We start from the raw sequence: 22,825 nt of genomic DNA, 5'->3' as shown, positions 1-22,825 counted from the left end.
TCCTCAATAACTTGTGTTCATCAATGTGCCTACTCATTCTGTCCTTGATATTGCTTTCTACCAACTTTCCCGGTATTGAAGTCAGACTGACTGGCCTGCAATTTCCCGGATCTCCTCTGGAACCCTTTTTAAAGATGACATTTGCTACCTTCCAGTCCTTAAGAACGGAGGCAGATTTCAATGAAAGATTACATATTTTTGTCAGGAGATCCACAAGTTCAACTTTGAGTTCTTTCAGAACTCTTGGATGTATGCCATCCAGACCTGGTGACTTATTAGTTTTTAATTCATCTATCAGTTGTAGGACCGTCTCTCTTGTCACCTCAATCTGACTCAGGTCTTTCAACACCCCTTCCAAAATAAGTGGTTCTGGAGCAGGCAAACACTTCTCATCTTCCACAGTGAAGACAGAGGCAAAAAATGCATTCAGCTTCTCAGCCATTTCCCTATCATCCTTCAGTAATCCTTTTACCCCTTGGTCATCCAAGGGCCCCACTGCCTCCCTGGCTGGTTTCCTGCTTCTAATATACTTGAAGAAATTTTTATTGTTGGTCTTTATGTTTTTTGCAATATGCTCCTCATAGTCCCTTTTTGCCTGCCTGATCACAGTTTTGATTTGATTTGCCACAGCCTGTGTTCCCTTTTATTATCTCACTTGGACTAGCTTTCCACTGCTTAAAGGAGTCCTTCTTACCTTTTACAGCTTCCATTACTTTGTTTGTTAACCATGCAGGCCTTTTCTTATACCTGTTTGTGCCTTTCCTAACTTGTGGTATATATTTTATCTGAGCTTCTAGGACTGTAGTTTTAAATACCCTCCAAGCTTCCCCAAGGGTTTTGACCCTATTTACCTTTCCTTTCAGTTTCCTCTTCACATGCCTCCTCATCTCAGAGAATTTACCTCTTTTAAAGTTAAACATGGTTGTGCTGGTCTTTTGGGGCAACTATTTATACAAATGGTGAAATCAATAACGTTATGGTCACTGCTCCCAAGCGGTGCGATCACTTTTACATCTCTCATCAAGTCTTGGGCATTACTTAGGACCAAATCCAGGATCGCCCCACCCCTGGTAGGTTCTGAGACCATCTGCTCCATAGCACAGTCATTGAGAGCATCTAGAAACTCAATCTCTTTTTCTCGACCTAAACACATATTGACCCAATCAATCTGCGGGTAGTTCAAATCACCTATTATGATACAGCTTTTACTTTTAGCCACTATCTTTAATCCTTCCATCATATTATAATTGTCCTCTATCTTTTGATTTAGTGGGCGATAACAAACTCCCATAGTTAAATTTCCTTTTGGGCCCTCTATTTCAACCCAAAGCATTTCTAGAAGGGAATCTAATTCTCTGACCTCAGTCTTACGGGACTGTATACCCTCTCTGACATACAGAGCCACCCCACCTCCAACCCTTCCCTCCCTATCCTTCCGATATAACTTATATCCAGTGTCCCACTGATTCTCCTCATTCCACCAAGTTTCTGAAATTCCCACAATGTCTGTTTTCTCCCAACACTAAACATTCCAACTCACCAATTTTACTTTGAACACTTCTAGCATTTGTATACAAACATCTATAATTTCCCAGGCAAGCTAGGCCCGCAACCTTCCTCCTGATGCCTTGAGACTTTGGCAGACACTCCATACTGTTTGTCACCATCTCAGTGGACAACTCTGATCCATTACCCGGTAGAAAAGTAACAGTTAACCCTTCATCTCTTTGAGATGAGTCCTCCCGAACCAGAGTCATTTCATCTCCTATTGGCTTTCCCCCAAGATTTAGTTTAAAAACTGCTCTGCCACCTTTTTGATTTTAAGCCCCAGCAGCCTGGATCCATCTGGGGGCAAGTGGAGACCATCTCTTTTGTACAGCTCCTGCTTGTTCCAGAAAACATCCCAGTGCCTAACGAACTTAAACCCTTCCTCCCTACACTATCGTCTCATCCACACATTGAGGCTTCTAATTTGTGCCTGTCTCTCCAGCCCTGCACGTGGAACAGGTAGCACTTCTGAGAAGGCTACCTTGGAGGTCCTGGCCTTAAGTCTCCTGCCTAGCAGCCTAAATTTTTCCTCCAGGACCTCACGACTGCAGTTCCCCACATCATTGGTACCAACATGCACAACAACCACTGGCTCCTCCCCAGCACTGTCTATCAGCCTATCTACTACACGCGTAATGTCCGCTACCTTCGCACCAGGCAGGCAAGTCACCATGCGGTCAGTACGCAGTTTTGCCACCCAGCTGACTATTTGCCTAAGGATTGAATCATGGGGATTGCCATAAAGGCATGGGGACTGCCAGAAGTCTTTTGTTCTAAGTAAAACGATAAAGACCTCTTCACATCTAAGGAATGTAGTGTTTTTTTGGCCTCTGAGGTAGGGGGACTGAAAAAATTCTGGAAAGAAAATGTCCTGAGCAATGTGGGAACTAGAGACCACCTTAGGGGGGGGGGGGGAAAGTAAACTGAGTCTCAGAACTGCATGGCTAATCTGGAGATTAATAAACAGATGGTCAGAGCCCTCAAAGTTGCCAACTCTCTCATTCTCCTGGATGACAAGTGCCACCAAAAATGCAACATTGAAAGACTAGAGTCACAAGTTACAAGAACCTAGTAGTTCAAATGGGACTAATATGAGTTGTGCGACAACCTCTGACAAGGACAATTGTGGTACTATAGGTGGCCCAAGAGGAAACAAATTGAACAATCCCCTCAAAAAATGGGGTGAGAAAACAACTTCCTGTCCTGGTTCTTGGCCTGATAGGCAGATATAGCAGCTAAATGTACCTTAAGGGAAGAAAATGCCAGACCAGATTCTTTAAGAGACAGTTGATATTCACATACCAGGGCAATAGGACAATTCTCTGCGTGAACTCTGTCTCCTGACCCAATGAGAAAATGGATCCATTTATTCATATAAGACATCCTAGCAGAAGGGCCACAGGCATTAAGGAGGATATTGGCTGCCTGGTCAGAGAACCCAAACTGGGATCATTCAGTAGTCAAATTGTCAACTTGAGCCTGTGCACTTATGATGGACCATAGGACTCCTGCAGGTCCGGCCTAGGGGCACAGGCATTCCTAGCACCGGGCCTGATGATCAGCACTAGAACAGAATGCTAGGGCTTTCACAGTGGCATGGGTGGCAAAAAGGTCCACTCCTGGAAAACCCGACTGCTGAAAATAGGAGCACGATCATTCACATAGACATGATTTGGCATTATGTATGAACTACTCCATAGCTGAGTTTGAATTTAATTGGCTATTTACCTATGCTTATGTCTCACAAACAGCACTGATTAACTTAAATCCTAGACTTTCACCATTACTGGAGTTGGAACTAGGTTTCCATGTATTCAGAATCAGTTATAAAGGCCTACAGGAGGAAAACAGATTTTAGCTTATTGCTTACAAGATAAATAAAGTGGGTCAGTATTAGTAGAATGTTTGGACTAATAAATGGGTCCATAATTATTTAAAAAAACAGTTAGGATGGTTTATACATGCTAACTGTATTTGTAAAGTTTTATATAGTCTCAGTATGCCTAAAACAGGACAGATGCCTTTTTACTTTCATTCATATAGGCAAGTTAGGACTTTTAAAGAATTCTTATATAACCATTAAATTTTTTGTCAACATTCCTTCAGTTTTTGCACTGTATATCCCCCCTGCAATATTTTCCACATGGTTTGCCAAAAGAAAATAATATCAATTGAATGTTCTATAACTGTTATAGATGTCAGGTGTTACATGTGGTAAGTTTAAAAGCTGTGCACAATCTCAGTGCACTTCACCCTTTGAATTTCATAATTTTTGCAAATATCTATAAAATTTCATGATGAAACACTAAATTCTTGCATTAAAAAACCTGAGATACTGAAAATTAACCACCTGCATAATTGGGTAATCATGATAGCCCACGTGATACAGTGGTTAACAGCAGAAAACTAGGTTTGATTTCCCCTCCTCCTCCATACGAAGCCTGCTGGGTGAACTCGAGCTAGCCACAGTTCTCCCAGTCCCACCAACCTCACAAGGCGCCTATTGTGGGAAGAGAAAGAGGAAGGAGGAGGAGATTGGATTTATATCCCACCCTTTACTACCTGAAAGAATCTCAGAGCGACTTAACAATCTCTTTTCCCTTCCCTTCCCTCCCTTCAACAGATACCCTGTGAAGTAGGCAGAGCTGAGAGAGCTCTGACAGAAACTTTTTGAGAGGAACAGCTCTGCATGAACTTGTAATTGACTCAAGGTCACATCAGCAGTTGCATGTAAAGGAGTGGAAAATCAAACCTGGTTTTCCCAGATAAGAGTTCACACACTTAACTACTACACCAAACTGACTCTCATGTGGGAATGTGATTGTAAAGGACATAAGCTGCTTTGGGTCCCCACTGGTGGGAAAGGTGGGATATAAAAATGAAGCAAACAGATAAACAATTTTAATTTAATGAATTGTTGTAAAAAGAAACTTCAAACAAATCTGTTGGATCTCTCAAATCATGTTTAGTTTTACCCTTCATATGCTTTACAAATGCACATACTTAATTGCTTGCGTAACTTAGACAAAAATTAGAAGAGGTTTTTATACCTTGCTTTTCTCTACCTTAAGAAGTCTCAAAGTGGCTTACAATCACATTCCTTCTGTCTTTCATTTTATCCTCATAGCAGCCCTATGAGTTAGGTTGGAGCTTCCATGGCAGAGCGGAGATTTGAACCTGGGCTTCCAAGATCCTAGTCTGACACTCAGACCACTACACAGCACTGGCTCCATGCTATGTATAGTAATATACTGTAGTTCTACAATAAACAGGTAAAGTAAAAGAAAAACATATGGTTTCCCATTGCCCAAAAATGGGATTGTCCATTTCTTTCACAATATGATAGTTTAGTTTTGAGCCATTCTGAAATTGGAAGAATGTCTGCTTTTATTCATGTGGTGCTATTATAAATTTTTGTCACTGAGGAGTAAAATGTAAAGGTAGTCCTCTGTGCAAGCACCAGTCGTTTCTGACTCTGGGGTGACGTCGCATCACGTTTTCACAGCAGACTTTTTACAGGGTGGTTTGCCACTGCCTTCCCCAGTCATCTACACTTTATCCCCAGCAAGCTGGGTACTCATTTTACCAACTTCAGAAAGATGGAAGGCTGAGTCAATCTTGAGCTGGCTACCTGAACCCAGCTTCCACCAGGATTGAACTCAGGTCGTGAGCAGAGCTTGGACTGCAATACTGCAGCTTACCACTTTGCGCCACGGGGCTCTGTCATTGAGACTGATGACTAAATCTTAACCCATTTTCTCAGAAAACCATTAAAAATTATGATACCACTTGAGGATTTTGAAGTAGTCAAGTCAAGTTAGCCTTTATTGGCAATATATATATATATATATATATATATATATATATATATATATATATATATATATATATATATCAGAGCAAATTGGTTAAAAAAGATAAAATGGAACGATTGTGTACATATACATCAGAAAAAGAATAATCATAAACTTTCTATGAAATCCTCTGATGTGCCTTTAAAACAGAATAAAGAAACTTAGCCACTTTCTCAGTGACACTAGACGAAGTATCGTTCAAAAGTCTATAGTCCTTAAGTGCATCAGAACAGTCAACGATGCTAACTAAAAGAGCGCTGTGGGGAGGCAGACATGCGGTTCTACAGCTCCATAATGATTTTGAAGTATTTAATTGTCAGCCATGCCATGCCATTTATGACAGAAAATATATTTACACAATATTTGTTGATCTGAGAGAATGTCAAAATATATGCTTGAAATGAGTTGTTTTCCTTAATGTGTATACAGAAAGTTGGTATTAGAGGTGTGCATTTGGCATAAACAGAGCTAAAAAAATACCCCAAAGATACCATATCAGTATTTTCAAGTATTTTCTAAGCCTGTTAGAGAATGGGGCTCAATTGTGGCTATCTGAAATGGTCAAGCCTCAAAAACCCTGAAAATATTTGGAATTTTTGGGGCTGCTGAGTAGCCAAACTTAAAGTGCATTTAAAGAGATCATAGTCCCTTTAAATGCCTTCTACAAGCCATGCCACTCTGTGGTGAGTTTAGCCAGAAGGTGTTTAAAGGGCCCACAGTCCCTTTAAATGCTTTCCTTCCATCCATCCATCAATTTATTCAGTCAACGACCAGTACAAGTCAAAAGCGAAATCTGTTCAATATTTAAGAATAGAATTGGTCCAAAAATAACAGAAATATCTCTAACATTTAACATTTAAAATCCATACGTAAGAACTTAAGATCTGCATCAGACATCTCTAAAATTTAGAATCTATACATTAAATTTCATGCCAAATTCTACAGGCTGCTGAGAAAAATTTAGCACAACTAATAGTGACCTGTGGGTTCACACCCATCAAAAGCTTCCTTAAAATATCGACATCAGTACAACCTAGGTAATTATTAAGCAGAGGGAAAATTACTTTAGACCAAACTTCCTTTTAATTTTTTTTAATTATTATTTATTTTTAATTTTTGCATTTTTTAAAAAAAATTTTTTTACTAATATTTGATAGAAATGACAACAAACAGTACATGGGGATTTCTAAGAAACTACATAAAACTTGCATGTCGGTTTGACTTTCTACTATTTTTAACTATCTTATCATATACCACCACTTTGCTATAACAAATTTAAGCTTAAGTTCAAGGAAGAGTGGCTAATTATCAGCAGCTATAGTCTGACAATTATACCATAACTCTAAAGCTCAGCTCAGCATTTCCTGTTTTACTAATATTTGATGTAATGGCAGCAAGTTAATCAAAACAGTATGCTTGGTATTTCCAAATTCCTAGGACCTGATAATATGAATACTATGGAGTATGAAAAACCTTTGTTAATTACCTTCCTGTTTAAAGCCGTCTGTTTAGCTGCATCTGATGCAACAGCAAATAGTTAATTAAAACCTTGCTATTAGAGTGCTCTAAATGCTTTCCAGTTAAACTTGCTGCTTGGAGAAGGTATTTAAAGGGACCATGATCCTTTTAAATGCCTTTGGAACTCAACCAAGGCTTGCAAAAGGCATTTAAAGGGATTGTATGCCATTTAAATGCATTTTCCTCTTCAACTGGAAACAGTGGAAGATGGGGGGTTTCCATAGGCTATTATGGAGCAAAAAAACCTGCCACCCAGACTGCCTTTTGGGGTGCTGTATCCTCTGGCATCCTTGGAGAGGGATGATCCAACAGCCATGGGATGAGTGTGGCCCATTGTATTACCACCATTTACAGAGGACCTGCTCCACCCCATGACACCACTCTGTTCTGTCACTGCCATGGGTGGCTCCATGCTGCAACTAGGGGGAGTCATCACATGCGGAAAGATCTTTTTTGGCAATGTTTCCTTAGTTTGACACCTGAACTGCCTGGCTGGAAGTGCCTTGCCAAGGGTGTAGGGTGAAGTGTGAGTTGCTGCATTGACCACAGCAACCACATGGCCTTCTATAGCCCTATGTCACTCTCAGCAAGTCAACACTGTGGAACATAGAAGATGGCCGTTGGCACCCCTGTAGGAGGAGAGAAAGGCTTTCTAAGATCCCCTCCATACTCTTGTGTTCAGTGTCTTCAGAGCTAGGAATTCCAACATTGCATGAGCAGCAAATATTCTGCTATATCAAGACATGGGTTTATTTCGGCAGGCAAAGGACATCAGAAGCAAGTGGGTTTTGTTTTTTGGGGGGAGGGGTTTTGGGGGGGGTTACATGTTCAGCAACTTTGGGATGTGAAAGGAGCTGCAAATCTGTATAGATGAATGGATCCCTCCATGATGCAATCCCAGGCATTCACTTCACTGGGCCCCAGGATAAGAAAGCGGTAGCTGGAAACTGGTACACCTTCTGTAGCAACTGCCTTTTCATTATGGTTGTCATTTTTCCCAAGGTCACCAGGAGGAATCCATATGTGTACAATGACCACAGCACTAATCCATTTTGCAAACAGCTCCCTACAAAGCTTTCTCTACTTTTCCATCATTAGCTTATCCCCAAATGGGACCAAGGTTGCTGGGAACCACTTAGCCCAGGGGTATCAAACTCATTTGTTATGAGGGCTGGATCTGACATAAATGAGATCTTGTAGGGCCAGGCCATGTGTGTCATGAAATGTAATGCCAGGTAGCAGAAATATAAACATTATAAAGGCCACAAAGTTTTTTTAAAAACTTAAAACATGCTTAAAAGATTAGCACTCTTGCATATTTTATTTAACAGTTTCTGTTAACTGACACCTCTTGCTTTGAATTATTGCATCAAAACTGGGAGACAATGTCTCTGCTATAACAATCCTGACTAGGCTGCTCAGGTGTTGTTCAGGTATCTGTTAAGTTGCAAATCTACAGAAATCTCATGGTCAATGCTTTGAGCCTAAGACCCAGGGGAAAACATGAAATTACTGGGCATTGTGAGCTTTTGTACATAAGTTGCTTCATGTGCTGGTCAGCCAATGGAGAAAATAAAGGCTTTACTCTGTAGCTCCTATGTGATTGAGCAAGCCTGGCAAAGCAAGCTGTGCTGCAAAAAGGGGAGGGAGGGAGGGAGAGAGAGAGAAGCAGATAACAGTGAGTTGCTCACAGGCCTGATAAGAGCCCTCTGGGGGCCTGATCTGGCCCTTGGGCTGCATGTTTGACACCCCTAACTGAGCCCTTCCCAGCAGACCCCTCAGAAATTGACCAACATTGCTTTCCACCACCGAAAGGCTGCCCTCCATTGTTAATATTGGTGAAAAAGCATTTCTAGTGGATTATGCCATTCACTCTACCCCTGAATGAATCCAACGAAAGCAGACAGGGTCAAACTATGCTCCATGGAACCTTTGTGTTCTTTCCATATCCCTCCCCCAAATCAGGTGTGTGATAATTACTTGCAAAATAAGCACCATATGTTGCACAGCCAGTTTGAAGCATGTGCATTTGAAAAGAACATGCCCACACACAGAGAGACACAATTGTAGCAACTGATTATTCGAGAACTACTGAGGGAAAGGAGATGTGATAATGAAAGTCCACCTCGCATAACCACAGTGGAGACAGTTGTTCCTGGGGCAGAGGATGATGAGGGGCAGCAGACTGCAAATAGTTGTCAAAGGCAGGTTTAGTCTGCAACCAGAACACAGTGGGGCCAGGAGGACAGTGGTATGAGTCTGTGCTCACCCTGGGGGTTTTCACCTACAGGATGACAAAACAGAGATGTGCAAATACAAGGTGCCAAGCATCCCTTGGAGGGCACTGACTTGTCCATCAGGGGTTACCTAGGAGTCCACTCCAAGGCTCATAAGCCAGAAATTTTTCTGCAACCACCCTCCCCCCTGCAACAGTGGCTAGCACCATCCTCAACACCCTCACCTGTGTGACATTCATCCCCAGAGCAAGGACAAATGCTGGATCCATGTAGGCAGCTTCTCCACAGGGATGTGCTCCTGCAAGGGAATGAGTTCAAGGATTGTGTGGTTATCACTCCACTTGGCTCCCAAAAGAATGCAGTCCAAGGGAGAGCCTAGCAAATAACTGAGTTGTCAGACCATTGCAGAGCTGGAAGCCAGCCCCCCTCCCCCAGCAGCTCTCCTGGCCCACATCCCATGTAGCAATCCCCCTTGTGCATGACAGACCAAGGTGGCTAGGGTATGCAGCTTCTGCTGCCTTTGCTGGACTGCATGCTCTTGGGCTTGGATGTGAGAGGCGGTGTTGCTAGAGAAGCTCCCAGCCACTGACAGAGGGAAAGCAGGAAGAAGGTTGGGGAAACAGACCCCTGCTTACCTGTCAGTGCGCAGCCACCGCTTTGGTCCTGCCTCAAGAGATGGGGCACCTGTTTTGGTTCAGAACTGGGAGAGATCAGCCATGGAATATGAACTTTGCTCTCCCTGTTGGGTGTTGGTGTGATGTGCTTGCCCACTAGTGCTAACTGCCTCCCTTGTGCTGTTTCCACCACCAAGGTACCTTGCTATTCACTCTAAGTTTGCATGGGAGGGGGGTGCCCTATGCTGTGCATCCTACTTAATGAGTTGTGGAGCGTCCTGGCTATGGTTTTTGTAGGACTGGTGGGGCCATGACTGGATGCTGGTGAGGGGGCTTGGCCTCCTCAGGGGAGGGAGGTGATTAGTTGCACCCTTAAGTCAGCATCTTGAGCTGCTTGAGGCCTCATGGACATGGCTGCTGCAGTGAGGGGCTCTTGGATTTTTTGTTCAGTGGGCATCTATGGGCTGCACCATGTTTTTTGTTCATGCAACACTACACCTCTGGCGGGGGCATTCCCAAGTTCAAAGAGTTTAGGGAACAGACTAATTCTGGCCACATCCTGTGATTCACCACAGCAATGCTGGAGCAGAGGACTGCGTCTGAGTCGTGCTGACGCACACCCACTGTGAAGCTGCACTGGCACCTTGTATCAGCATAACTGGTTCTTTTATACAAGGTCCATGGTCAGCTTTAAGTATGTGAGGTGAAGTGCATTTGTTTTATTTAATATGTCTACTTTGACACCTACACAAGGTTCCTTAATCTTGAATTAGAAAGACCATTCATTGCAAATCCCAACCCTTTTGTCTTGGATGCAATAGAGTATGTAGTGGGGTATCTGTGTTGAGGATAACACAGGAGTCATATATAACAAAAACAAATATTAGTGTGACTTGCAGGAGTCATTTTGTAGAGAAATAGGTGGTGGAGCTCATTAGCATAACTTATTAGCAAATGCTGCCCCCCACTACCAGCCAAAAGCAACCCGACACGAGAAAGAAGAGCCCTGGGCAAGCGAAGCCTGATTGGGCTGATTAGAGATCCAGCCAGCCCAAGCATGTCTCACTCACCTGGGGCTCTCCTTGGCCACCACCCCGCCACAGTCAAAAGGCCAGCAAGTCACCCATCACCCACAATCACATAAGTGGAGAAAGGGTGGCATGGGCTTCTCCAGGGGTTAATGAGCGCTGTTGGGGATGTGGCAAACTCCTGGTGGCTAGCTGGCTGCCCGCTCTCCTCATCCAGGGATTGTTATGCAGCTGCATCTACTATTCAATAGACAAGGTAGGTGGGGTAGGCCGGAGGGGGGGCTGTCAGAAAGGTTCAGGAGCTGCGCTCTTGTGAGCTCCTGCTGAATTCAAAACCTGGTGACTTGTAATTCCTTCCCACTCTAGCCTGCTGATTCTGTGCCAGAGCTGGGATGTGCATTATGCTTAAGAGTGCCAATGTTTATTTTTCCAAGAGCTTTTAACAAATTAAAAAGATTGAACAATTCATCTGGGAAGAGCATCCAAACCCTGTCTGTCAAAATCAGTCACTAAAGTCCCTACAAGACTCCCTGCCTGGTCCAGGATACCCTCTATATTTTCTCCCTCCAAAACTCAATCATCCATTTTGGTCCACTGGCTGTTGATAGTTCAACTGGCTAGGGTCTGGTTCCCCCCTCCCCCTTTCATTTCAGTGTTCCATTCGCCTTTTGAATCCAACTGGTTAGCTCTGACCAGGAAAAACAGTGTAGAACCGAGTCCTGTCCATCACAGGCCTGCTCATTTCAAAAACTCTAGAAAATAGATAAGCTAATCCTGTACCCAGCCCTGATAAAAATTTGTTGCATAATAATAATTAAAAAATCTGAACTCACTGGAGGTTTTCTGTTTAAGACCAACAACGTTTTTTTCTAGGTATGAGCTTTTTGCCTTGCTACAGAGTTTGTTTTGACTTGTTATTCCTGGGCTCTCCTTTTTAAAAACATATATCCATGTCTTAAAACTAACATAAAGTTAATTTTTTTTAGCTGGTATTAATTCTGTTTGTCTTAGAATAATTAAATAACTGAATTAACCAATAATGCATTTGAGAAAACTGATATCTTCCTTCATTTTCAGGATCTCCTGAAGGTTTTTTTGTTTTGTTTAAACCCTAAATGCATTTGCAGTTGGGCATAATCTCAATAATGGATACAGTCAGGCTTCAGTTGGGGGCGGAGCTCGCCAGAACACTGCTCTGGAAGCTCTAATCAGGCCCCCAAGCAAACGGTCATTGTCTGCTTCATTCTACCTTGCCTGCTTCGGTCACCATTTTTTTCCCTCTCCCCTGTGATGAGGCAGCTGAGCAAAGCAGCCTCTTGCTCTTCCACTTTCTCCTTCCTCTTCCCAAAGGCAGGAGGAGGGAGAAGGAGCATCAGCCACAGGAAGAGCTTGGCTCTGTTACTGTTGTGTGAGTCTGCCAGTGTTGCCAGGCTTTCTCAGTCACACTTCAGAGCTACTAAGTCAAGTCTCTCTTCCTTCTGTTGACTGAGGCTCCCCCCCCCCATCCCCTGGGAAAGAAAGGAAAGAAGGAAAGTTTCCTCCTTTCTTTGCCCAGTTTCCTCCATCAATCCATCAATCACATGGGATATATGAGATAAATGAACAGGGGCAGCCCTCCCACTAGGCAAACTAGGTGGTTGCCTAGGGCGCCGAGAGGCGGGGGCGGCAAATTGGGCTCTCGCCCCCCCCTAATGCCCCAGGCAAGCACTTAGCTTGCCTCCCTCTTTCCTGCTGCCACTAGCCCCCTCCGGGCCACCCCCCGCCCACCCTCCCCCGGCGCGGCATCCCCTCGTCCCCCGCCAGGTGCTCCGCTTGCCTGCCCACCAGCGCTAAAAGCGGCAGCGCTCCACTCACTCCCTTCCTTCTGCTCACCGGCTAAAAGTAAGCTTAGCTGGCTTCACAGCTTGCGCCTGCGCATTCTGTCTCTTAACAAAACACACAGGCATGGGCTGCGAAGCCAGCAAAGCGCTCCACTCATTCCTTTCCCCCTGCTCGCCAGCTAAAAGCTTAGATGGCTTTGCAGCTCGCGCCTGCGTGTTTTGTCTCTTAACAAAATGTGCAGGCGTGGGCTGCAAAACTAGCAAAGCTTACTTTTAGCCAGCGAGCCCCAGGGGGAAGGGAGCGAGTAGAGCGCTGCTGCTTTTAGCAGCAGCGGGCGAGAGGAGCACCAGGGAGGGGGCCAGGTGGGACACCGCGTGGGGGGGCAGGAGGGGGCACAAGGCCACAGGGGGAGTCATGGGGGGCACCAGGCAGCAAGTCTGCCTAGGGTGCCTCAGGGCGTGAGGCTGGCCCTGTATTGTCACTATTATGCGTAAAGAGACAGCTTATAGCACGTGCTGCAGAACTGAAAGTAGATCTAGAGGCTTAGATGATCTACATGACAGCAGGTGGCTGGCTGCCAGAAGGATTGCATCAGCCAGCAGAGTCAGCATGACACAGCAAGTTGCTGATTGGCTGTCCCATGTATAAATGTACAGAGCAACTGTGGTGATTGTGGGTTAAAGGAGTTGGAGTGCAGCGGAGCATATTGTCAGTCAGGAGAGTGAGTGGTATTGTAAATAAATGTATATAGTGGTTTTACAGCTACTGTCTACAGCCTTCATTCTTGCGTCGCTAAGCATCACCCTCTTGGTCTCTAAGTGCATCGACATGTATATGAAGAAAGAACTTTTAAGACCAACAACATTTTTTTTTTCTAGGTATGAGCTTTTTGCCTTGCTACAAAGTGTGTTTTGTTGACTTGTTATTCCTGGGCTCTCCTGGGTGCAACTGGATTTCCATTCCCCTTTTCACTGTATTAATGCCTTCATAATCCAGAAGAGGATTAACAACAAACCAGTATTAGGCTGAGAGTGTGCATCCAAACCAAGTTCACCCAGCACATTTGCTTTTATTTTTATTTCACATTTTATATTTTCCTTTGATGCCCTTTGATTGATTGGGGATTTTGAATTTAAACTTCCCAGATAGTAGGCTGATATTGACCACTGTCGCACCCCGGGCGCCTCTCTGTCTCCAGGTGCGGCCGTCACCCCCCTTGATAAGTCTGCCCCCCTTGGATCTGGTGTGAGCGTTCCCCAGAGTTTTCAGAATTAGCAGTGGGAACCAGGTTACGTCACCTCAGGCCCCCGTTCCCCTCTGGCTGTGCACGGGCTCCTTTCCCTCTCTCTCAGGAGGCAGCCCATCTGTGCGCTTACCAGCTTCCTCCCCGACCTCTTGCCTCCCTCTCTTTTATGCTGCAGCCTAAGCCCTCCCCCTTCTCTGGGTCCCACCCCCTCCTGGCTCCACCCCCATTCAAAACCCTGGACGCCCAGGAGAGGAGTGTCGGGGCTTGGCCTCTCAGGAGCGCCTGGGTCATCCCGAGCTCCTGCAGCATGTCGGCTTGCCGGCCCCTCCCTCATCCATCGCTGGGCTCCGTCTCGGCCTCCCGGCCTCGGCTGCCTCTGACGCTCTGCTCCGGCCGCACTCCTCGAGCTCAGAGATGAGCGCGCTGACTGTGGGGTGCTGTTGGGGCGTTGCTGGGACTTCGGCATCCCAGGTAAGTGAAGGGTCGGCAGTAGGGGTTTGCGGCGGTGCAGGGAGCTCCTCGGGCGGCGGGGGGGGGGGCCCGCGCAGTCCCAGCCCGGGCAGGGTGGAACAACCACTATACATGGCTGTCTCTATTCTTGCACTGCCTCATAGGAGTTGTAGTAATTTCTCTGGGGAAGACTGTAGTTTTGTAGACAAACACATAGCCCTTAGTCTATGTTATGGTTTCTCAACATGTTCTTGGCTAGCACATGAAACAATTTCTGTATAAAAGCTTGTAATCCCCGGCCACTTCATGTTTTCCCCAGGTCCTAGAGCACTGAGATTTCTGTAATGAATGTCAATAAATCAAAAGTAGGTTTGCAACGTACAGATGCACATCTGAATAGCACCTGAACAGTATACTCAGGATTGCCAGAGCACAATTATCTCCAGATATTGATGCAATAATTCACAAGGTGCATATCAAAAGACCGTTAAGCAAAAGTGTGCTAATATTTTAAACATGTTTTAAGTTAAACAAATCTTTATAAAAGGCACACAGAAACACAAATAAAGTTTATGCCTCTGCCACCTGGCATTCTGATGCACTTCCGGTGATGTCAGGGGTGTGCAGCATATGCAAATGAGTTATGCCAATGAGCTCAGGCATGTCTTTTTCTACAAAATGACCCCTGGATACAGTGCAGGGGGAGTGGCTTAGTCATTCTCCCCATATCATTTCTTCATTTTAAAATTCATCCCCCAGACTTGTCATTTACCTCATATTGCTACCCAGATTATCCTATGGGCCATTCCCCCAACCCCAATCTCATAAACATACCATGTGCAGCTTTTAGTATTAATTGAGATATGGGGGGGGGGCACCACAATGGAGGGAAAATCCCTTTCTCCTGTCAGCTCCCGCTTCCTCTTCTGTTGATCCACCTCTGGTTTCCCCCATGCATTGCTTCAGTTCAACCCCATGCTTCCCCCAGCTTCATCTTCATCAATGAGGGCTTTGCTTACCCAAACCTCACTTCCCACACTCTGGTTTTCTTTCTAGGGTGTTCTCCCAAGTTTGTAGACCCATCAACTGCAGCTGGGAGGAGTAGCTACTGAAACATTCCAAAAACTTACAACTAGGAGAAAAGTGAGTACTGCTTTACCACTTTCTAATAATAGATAATTGAGATCATGCATGCATTGACTTAGATACAAAAGGGTTCCACAGTACTGACTTTTATATTTGATGGGGCATTTTAAGCCAAAGAGGTTAAAAACAAAAGAAAAACCTTGTATATAGAATTATCAGGGACAATTCCAAAAAAGCTAAAATTATATAAATTCACAGAATTATTTAATCATATTATAAATACTTTAAAAATTTGCCAGCTTTAGTTACATATATAGCTATCTTCCCCTGGAATAAAATAACTTTTTAAAAAAATTACACAGTTATACATATGAGGATGTCACACGTTTACAAGCATTTTTCCTATGACCAGGGGCAAAAGGGAGGGGGAGAAAACTGTAACTTAACTCCAAACTGGAAAATCTGTAGGATCAAAGTGTCAGAAGTCATTCTGGTCCATGGCCTCAGTGAAAGGGGCCAGTCTCTCACCAAAGGAAACTGCTCAGTCATTGCACCTTGAGTGATTGGGTGGGATTCCCCAAGGGCACTAGCTGAGCTATGAGGCTGGGAGCTATTTGCATCTTTATGCTTGTGGTACCCCTGTTGGGAATTCTGTGATGTGTACTAAGGATACTGAGCTCCCACAGAGGGGTTATATCTATAATCTCTCTGATAACAGTGCCGCTAGCGCCTGCATAGGGCCCTTGCCTATATGTGGAAAGACCCTGCTGGGGACCCCCAAATGACCTGGCAGTTTGTTTCTCATCCATCTTGTCTGAGAAGAGTGTGACTTCAAACTAATGGTAAATCTTCAATCTTAAATCTAGTCAAGTTTGCAGATTGCAGCCAAGCGGGACAGTGAAGGATTGCAGTTCCCATGACATGAGCTGTGGTGTCCACAGAATTTTGGCAAGCATTAATCTGCTGTTTTGAGAGGTGCACAGTCTCGGTCTGCAGGACTTTGGCTAGGAGATGCTTCTCCTCAGGTAGGAGCTTGATGACACTCCTACCAAAAGAGTTGGTATCTGGCTATTACTTTGTAGTTGGCCGCTTTGAATCCTAGGAATACAAAAGCATACACCTTGTGGCCTACAACAGCAGCTCCCAACCTTTTGGCACCAAGGACCGGTTTCATGGAAGACAATTTTTCCACAGAAAATTGGGGGGGGGGGGCAGCAGTGGGGGTTTTGCTGCCTCAGGCTACTCCTCCCTGCCCGTGCCCCAACCCTGCCCCCAAGGGGATCTTTAAATGGGAGGGGAAGATACTGGGGCTGCTTCTGCTGCCTCCCCACTAGGTGGCCAGGTGGCAGAAGCTGCCAATCTTCTTCCCCCTTCCATTTAAAGACCCCTGCCAATCAGCTGATTGGCAGGGGTCTATAAATGAGGGGTAGGAAGGTTGCACTACCTCTTTCCCTTGCAGGGGAAGCAGCCTTAGAATGAGGCTACGCTACCTCTTTCACCTGCCCAGGTCCCAGGCAGGCGAAAGGCGCAGTGTGGCACCTCTGCTTCACGGCCCAGTTGCTAACAGGGGGTTGGGGACTTTTGGCCTACAACATCCAACTTGTGGCCCTCTTTGTTTGTAGCGGCAGTGTGATAGGACTGTCTGCCTCTGGGCTGCATCTCTTTTACAATGAGTGAAGATGGAGGGGAATTTGTGGATAAATAGTTGAAGGGTTCTTTCTTGATCCAACAGAATTGAGTTTGAGGGCCTGTTCCCTCAGGCTTTGGGTGAGAATTTTAAACAGTCTCACACAATAAGGTAGAGTGACCCTCCCCAAGACAGAAGAGACAGAGATCACAGGCTTCAGTCTATGTCATCTTTGCACCGCAGCGGGTGCATTTTTTAGAGACATCCTTCTGTGACATTTCAGGGACAGAAGAGGAGAGGAAAAACAGATCCATCCATAGGAACACAGGAGGCAGCAAAGAAACAACCTACTTGGTCAGCAGCAGAAAAGGAACTGAGGGTGAGTGGCACTGCAGCATGGGAGTACATGACTGTGGGCAGGGACTCCTTTGACTCCTGCACACAGTGCCACCTGGAAGATAAAAGCTGTATACCTACCAATCGGCAGGCCTTCACATAAACAGTCCCCATGTGGGACTATACAGAAGATCAACAATGAACATAAATGCAAATAAACAAAACATGTTTTGACCATCAGGCCTTCCTCAGTGGTTTAAGTTTGTACAATGCACACCATGTATTGTATTTGTTAAAATTACAGCATGCTTGACCAAAGCGCTGGTAGTCATTAGTGGTCCAAATTTCTCTATGAGCCAAGTCAAGATAAAGCATTACTCAAAGGTGTGTGTAGCCATATACAGGAAACCAAATACATTTCTATACACAAGGTTTTTCTTCTTTCCCCCACCCCCCAATCTCTCTAGTGACCTGGTTTATTCTGGGTTGAAAATTTTCTTTCCTCCACTCCGTTTATTTCCATATTTTATGCCAACATCATTTCTCAACAGATAAACAACAATAAAAGCCTCCTCCTACGAAGAATCCCATGGAGCATTCAACAATATCATATTTAAGGATGTTCTCATTTGAGATTCAGTCTTAAAAAGTATAAAACTACATCTTTGAAAAGAAACACCATTTCTAGGCATTTACACTGGAACACCTAGCAGCCATAGCTCAAGACCACATGAAGTGTGACATAGCCATGGAATGGCCTGAATAGCTGCCAAACCCCAAATAATGCTTGCTACAAGATTATGACTGGAAAAATGAACCCTTTCCAAACTATAAAACATCTAAAAAGGAAATCAATCATGAACTAAAAACACCCCATCAAAATTCAAATAAACAATCTAATAGTGCAATCTCAGCTCTTTCAGGTGACAGTTTTTTGGGGGTTTTTTAGGAAATGGCAGGAAAATCTATCAATCCATCTATCAGTTCAAATATGATATAGCCCTAATGTACTCCTTGGAAATTTGCAGGATCACTGTTTGTCTTCTGATTGTTCCATGCATATACAGAGCTCCATGTATGTGTATTAATGCATCCATACACAAATATATATGGAGCTTCCCAATTCCTATAGATAGTGGACAACAGTTGGGTTCAGATCCCACCTCTGACATAGATTCACTGGGTAGTCTTACAAAAATAAATGTCTCAGCCCCGGCTGTCAGTATCAGTACAATGAGTTTTGAACTACTTCAGTGTTGTCATGAAGATGAAAACAATAATGTTAAAATATTAGGTAAATTAAAGATACTACCAGTACTGATACTACTAATAATAAACACAGAGAATAAGAAAAAATTGAATGTATTTTTCAGCTTTTAAGAACTGAAAGCTATGGTCTAGTCAAGGTAGAAGAATCTGAGGAACAAGAAACATATAATCCTCAGAACAAAAATAGTCTACTGATACTTCAGAACTAGGTGAAAATTATTTATAAATTATCAAAGTTGCTAGGAGATAAATTAGTCAATTGCAGCACAGTAAATATTAAATTTGATTAGATTAGATCTGGCTACTAACGCATCACTGCAAAGTTGTGCTGCAAACATCAGCGTATTGGTGTATCTGCCAAAAGGAACTTTGACTCTAAAGAGCATATACCTCCAATCGAATAAAATAAGTAACAAAAATTTTGTCATCTCTAAGGTGCAACTGGAATCTAGCTGCAAACATCAGGCTCTCATCAATGTTCTCCCACCCTACTGCTTATCATACAATACATGTTTTATCTTTCAAAAAAACATTTCTTTCAAAGAAACTTATTTGTATGTTTATTTTATTTAAAGCCTTTGTTGCCTTGTTTACAGGGCATTAGGTTCATATCAAGGCGTCTTCAATGGAACACATTTATGGAAACAATGTTTCTATTCTTTCTTTTCCAAATAATTCCTACCACTTTCCCACAACTGGCCACTCAGGTTTTGGGGGCCCATCCAGAACAGTATGTCATCTGGGATGAGGAGCTAACGCAAGAAGAGATGATGAGCCAAAACTATATCCCCCTCTTCTGTTTGTGGAAGCCTTGAATCTTATTCATAGGCCCCCAAGGGCAGCCCATGTGAAATCCTTCACATAGGGAACAAAATTAAGTCCATATTATGCCCTTAGTCTCAGGGAACTGTCCTTTGAATTGCAGCCATTGTTATTTAAATGAAAATATAATTAACAAAACAAAAGAGCAAACAGCAATTGTTATAAATAAAAGTATTAATAATTAAGAGAAATTAAGTACCAGTAAAGTCCTGGACAAAATCTTGGGAGAAATAAAGTTTCCAGCTGATGTCTACAATATGGTAGCAGAGATATATGAAATATCTGCCTGAGCTATGCACTGGAGGAGATATGACTGGTTCTGCAGTTCTGTGCATTATATTCATGATCAGTTGTAGTTTCCGAACACATCTCACAGGCAGGTCTTTATACAATACAATGAAATTATCCAATACAGATTTTACCAAAACACAGGTAACTGTGGCAAGATCAAATTTATTAGCAAACACCACAGATGGCATAAGAACAAGTTAATTAAAGGTGCTTTATACTGACACCACATTTTGGACATATATCCGCAAGACAGGATCTATGACCGAGGAGCCCCATAGCACAGAGTGGTAAGCTACAGACTGCAGTCCAAGCTCTGTTCACGACCTGAGTTTGATCCTGGCAGAAGCTGGGTTCAGGTAGCTGGCTCAAGGTTGACTCAGCCTTCCATCCTTCCAAGGTCGGTAAAATGAGTACCCCGTTTGTTGGGGGTAAAGTGTAGATGACTGGAGAAGGCAATGGCAAACCACCCTGTAAAGAATCTGCCAAAAAAACGTCTTGATGTGACGTCACCCCATGGGTTGGTAATGACTCGGTGCTTGCACAGGGGACTATCTTTACCTCTAAAACTATTATCATTTTCTTTCAAGGGAAAGGCAATCCCATCCAGAACAAGATGAATAAAAATTCACTGATAACTTTACTGCCTATTAAGAAATATATGTGTCTTACTAATACTGAACTTTTGTTTATTAGCCCTCATCCAGCTCATTACTGAGTCCATTAACCTATTCAGAGTGTTCACTGCCTCATCTGTATTTGAAACTTGTGGATATAATCAGCATACCAATACCTAGACAATTTCCTCTAGTAGTTTCCTGTAGATGTTAAATAATAAGCAGGGCCAATATGGAATCTTGTGCAGAAATGCCACAGGGCAGAACAAAAATATTGTCTTCTGAAAATGAACCTGCCAGACAGGAACAGAACCACTATTCCTCATTTCACAAAGGCCACCCAGAAAAACCTTGTGATCAAATGCTGTCAAACAATGCTGCCACACAATTACTGCATATGACAAAAGAGAAAAATATTCTTTTCAACAAAAAGTGCTGTGAAATGCAAAAACCAAAACCCAGACATTACTCATCATACTTCTAAGAAAGTCATTCAGTAAACAAACACACATACATACCACTTTCCATACCTTTCTTAATGCAGACTACACAAGAGGACTGAGTAAGAAAGATCTTCAACTGGGAATGTAGTTTGTGCAGAAACATGAACAGCACAGCTTTGACAAAACCAATCAACTGACTAAGATTGGACCAGTGAAACAAGGAATCCCTCTCCCTTCCCCACTTCTGTTATCCCAAAAGCTGACTAGCATGGTTAGACTCAGCAATGTTAATCATCTATCCGGTGGTGAAGCTTCTCACAGGCAGCAGTTTACACACAATGTGCTGCTACATGCAAGGATCTCTGCTGGCATGCTGCACTTTCTTTATCATTAGATATTAACCCTAATAGGCATAACGGAGGGTGAAATTTTGCAAGAATCTCTCTTCAGAAACTACTTACTCTAAAAAACTGGTGATATAATCCCTGCTGCAGGCTGACCATGAGAAGGGGTTGGTGTTTGCTGTAATGTGAGCTGCCATAAGTTTTGCTGCTTCATGACCTTTGGTCCCACAAGAATTTCCAATTCCATCATGGTTCATACCAAAACTGTCCAAAAGAATAGGTGGAATGGAGTCCATTATTTTAATAGGGAATAAACAATTGTAACATATCTTACATACAGATTTTAGCACTGAAAAACAAACAAGAATTAAACCATGGTAAACAATCAGTTCAGACTAAAAGTTACCAGTGCAAATGTTTAGGCCTGAGGAATACTTGAATACAGTACGGTTATTTGGATCTTTTATGTTTAGTTGTAAATTCAGCTTTTTTTTAGTATTTTTGCATAAAGGGTAGTACAGTTTTAAACATATTACAAACCTATGTAACGCTCAACTATTATGAACTGAGACAATTAAGAAAGTGTGAGATATCTAAACTCCGTATGAAATGCACATGCCACTTATTACATTCAAGCACTACAACAGCAAATTAATATCTTCCTCTAACCAAAGACAACAGATATTCCATGAACAAAGCCATTAGTCATGCATAAGTTTTCCTGAGTGAGCGCTTGCTTCATCAGCTGCATCTCTAGAGCGCCCATTCAATGCAGCTCAATTTATGCCTGACATTCAAGCAACAGACAGACAGGGAACTAACAAAGGTTTACAAGAAGTTACAAGTTCAACTAGCTGAACGTCAAGTAATTGCTTTGGTTGGACACTGTACAGTTAATGAAGTAAGCTCTGGCCCCGAAGGCTTTGCTGGAAAACCTTTTGTTGGTATTTAAGGTACTATTGAACTCCTGTTTAAGAGTGGGGGATTAACAGACTAATATTGTTAACTTTTTGAAGCCATTACTCATGAAGCTCTAAACATTTCTGCTTGATAAGACTAAAACTTGTTATTAAACAAGACTAAGACTTCTTATTAAAATTATTTGCTCAATTCAGACACCAGACCAAATTCTGATTTGTACTAACCATAATTTAAAATAAATCAGCAAGTTGACCACACTTTAAAAAGCTTTGCCTGTTTTAGTTTCTATTCTCTTATGAATCTACAGTTTCACTCTTAGATGCATGACACACAGTATGGCCTGGAAATGCAATTCAAATGATGATTCCTGATCAGGGATAGGCACAAACCAAATTCAAACTGATGGAGTCTCTCCCCTAAAGAACCCCCAAGTTTCAAAAAGATTGGGCCAGGGGATCCAATTTTATGGACATCGAAAGAGGGTGCCCCCATCCTCAATTGTTTCCAATGGGTGGGGAATAGCAAGGCAGGCATACTGGCCCAGCAGAGAATCTCCGCAGTTGAAATTGAACGGGGGGGGGGGGGCATCTGTGCAAGGTCAGCAGCAGTATCAGTGCAATGTGCCCAGCAGAACCAGTGCCACCCCCAGCCCAATCTTTTTAAACTTGGGGGTTCTGTTGGGGACAGGTTCCAGCAGTTACACTACAAATTTGGTGGCTCTACGTCAACCCCCCCCCCCCAACCCACTGAATATAC

The 22,825-nt window shown here is 43.4% G+C and overlaps 1 protein-coding gene across 4 annotated transcripts in view; it reads right to left on the bottom strand.

The window, feature by feature from the left end:
* The window catches only part of ADAMTS6 (ADAM metallopeptidase with thrombospondin type 1 motif 6), a 231,690-nt gene that overhangs the window by 128,082 nt on the left and 80,783 nt on the right, over nt 1–22,825 (bottom strand). For 3 of the 4 annotated variants that reach the window (XM_060235914.1, XM_060235912.1, XM_060235916.1), the window contains exon 10: nt 21,266–21,412. The exons of the other annotated variant lie outside the window; for it this stretch is intronic. In XM_060235914.1, coding sequence (XP_060091897.1) covers nt 21,266–21,412 — 147 coding nt within the window. The remainder of the gene's footprint in view (nt 1–21,265; nt 21,413–22,825) is intronic. 4 annotated transcript variants of the gene reach the window in all.

Source organism: Heteronotia binoei, chromosome 4 (genome assembly GCF_032191835.1).
Source record: "Heteronotia binoei isolate CCM8104 ecotype False Entrance Well chromosome 4, APGP_CSIRO_Hbin_v1, whole genome shotgun sequence".
In the NCBI taxonomy this organism is placed as follows: domain Eukaryota; kingdom Metazoa; phylum Chordata; class Lepidosauria; order Squamata; family Gekkonidae; genus Heteronotia; species Heteronotia binoei.
This window is presented reverse-complemented; position numbering and strand designations above follow the sequence as displayed.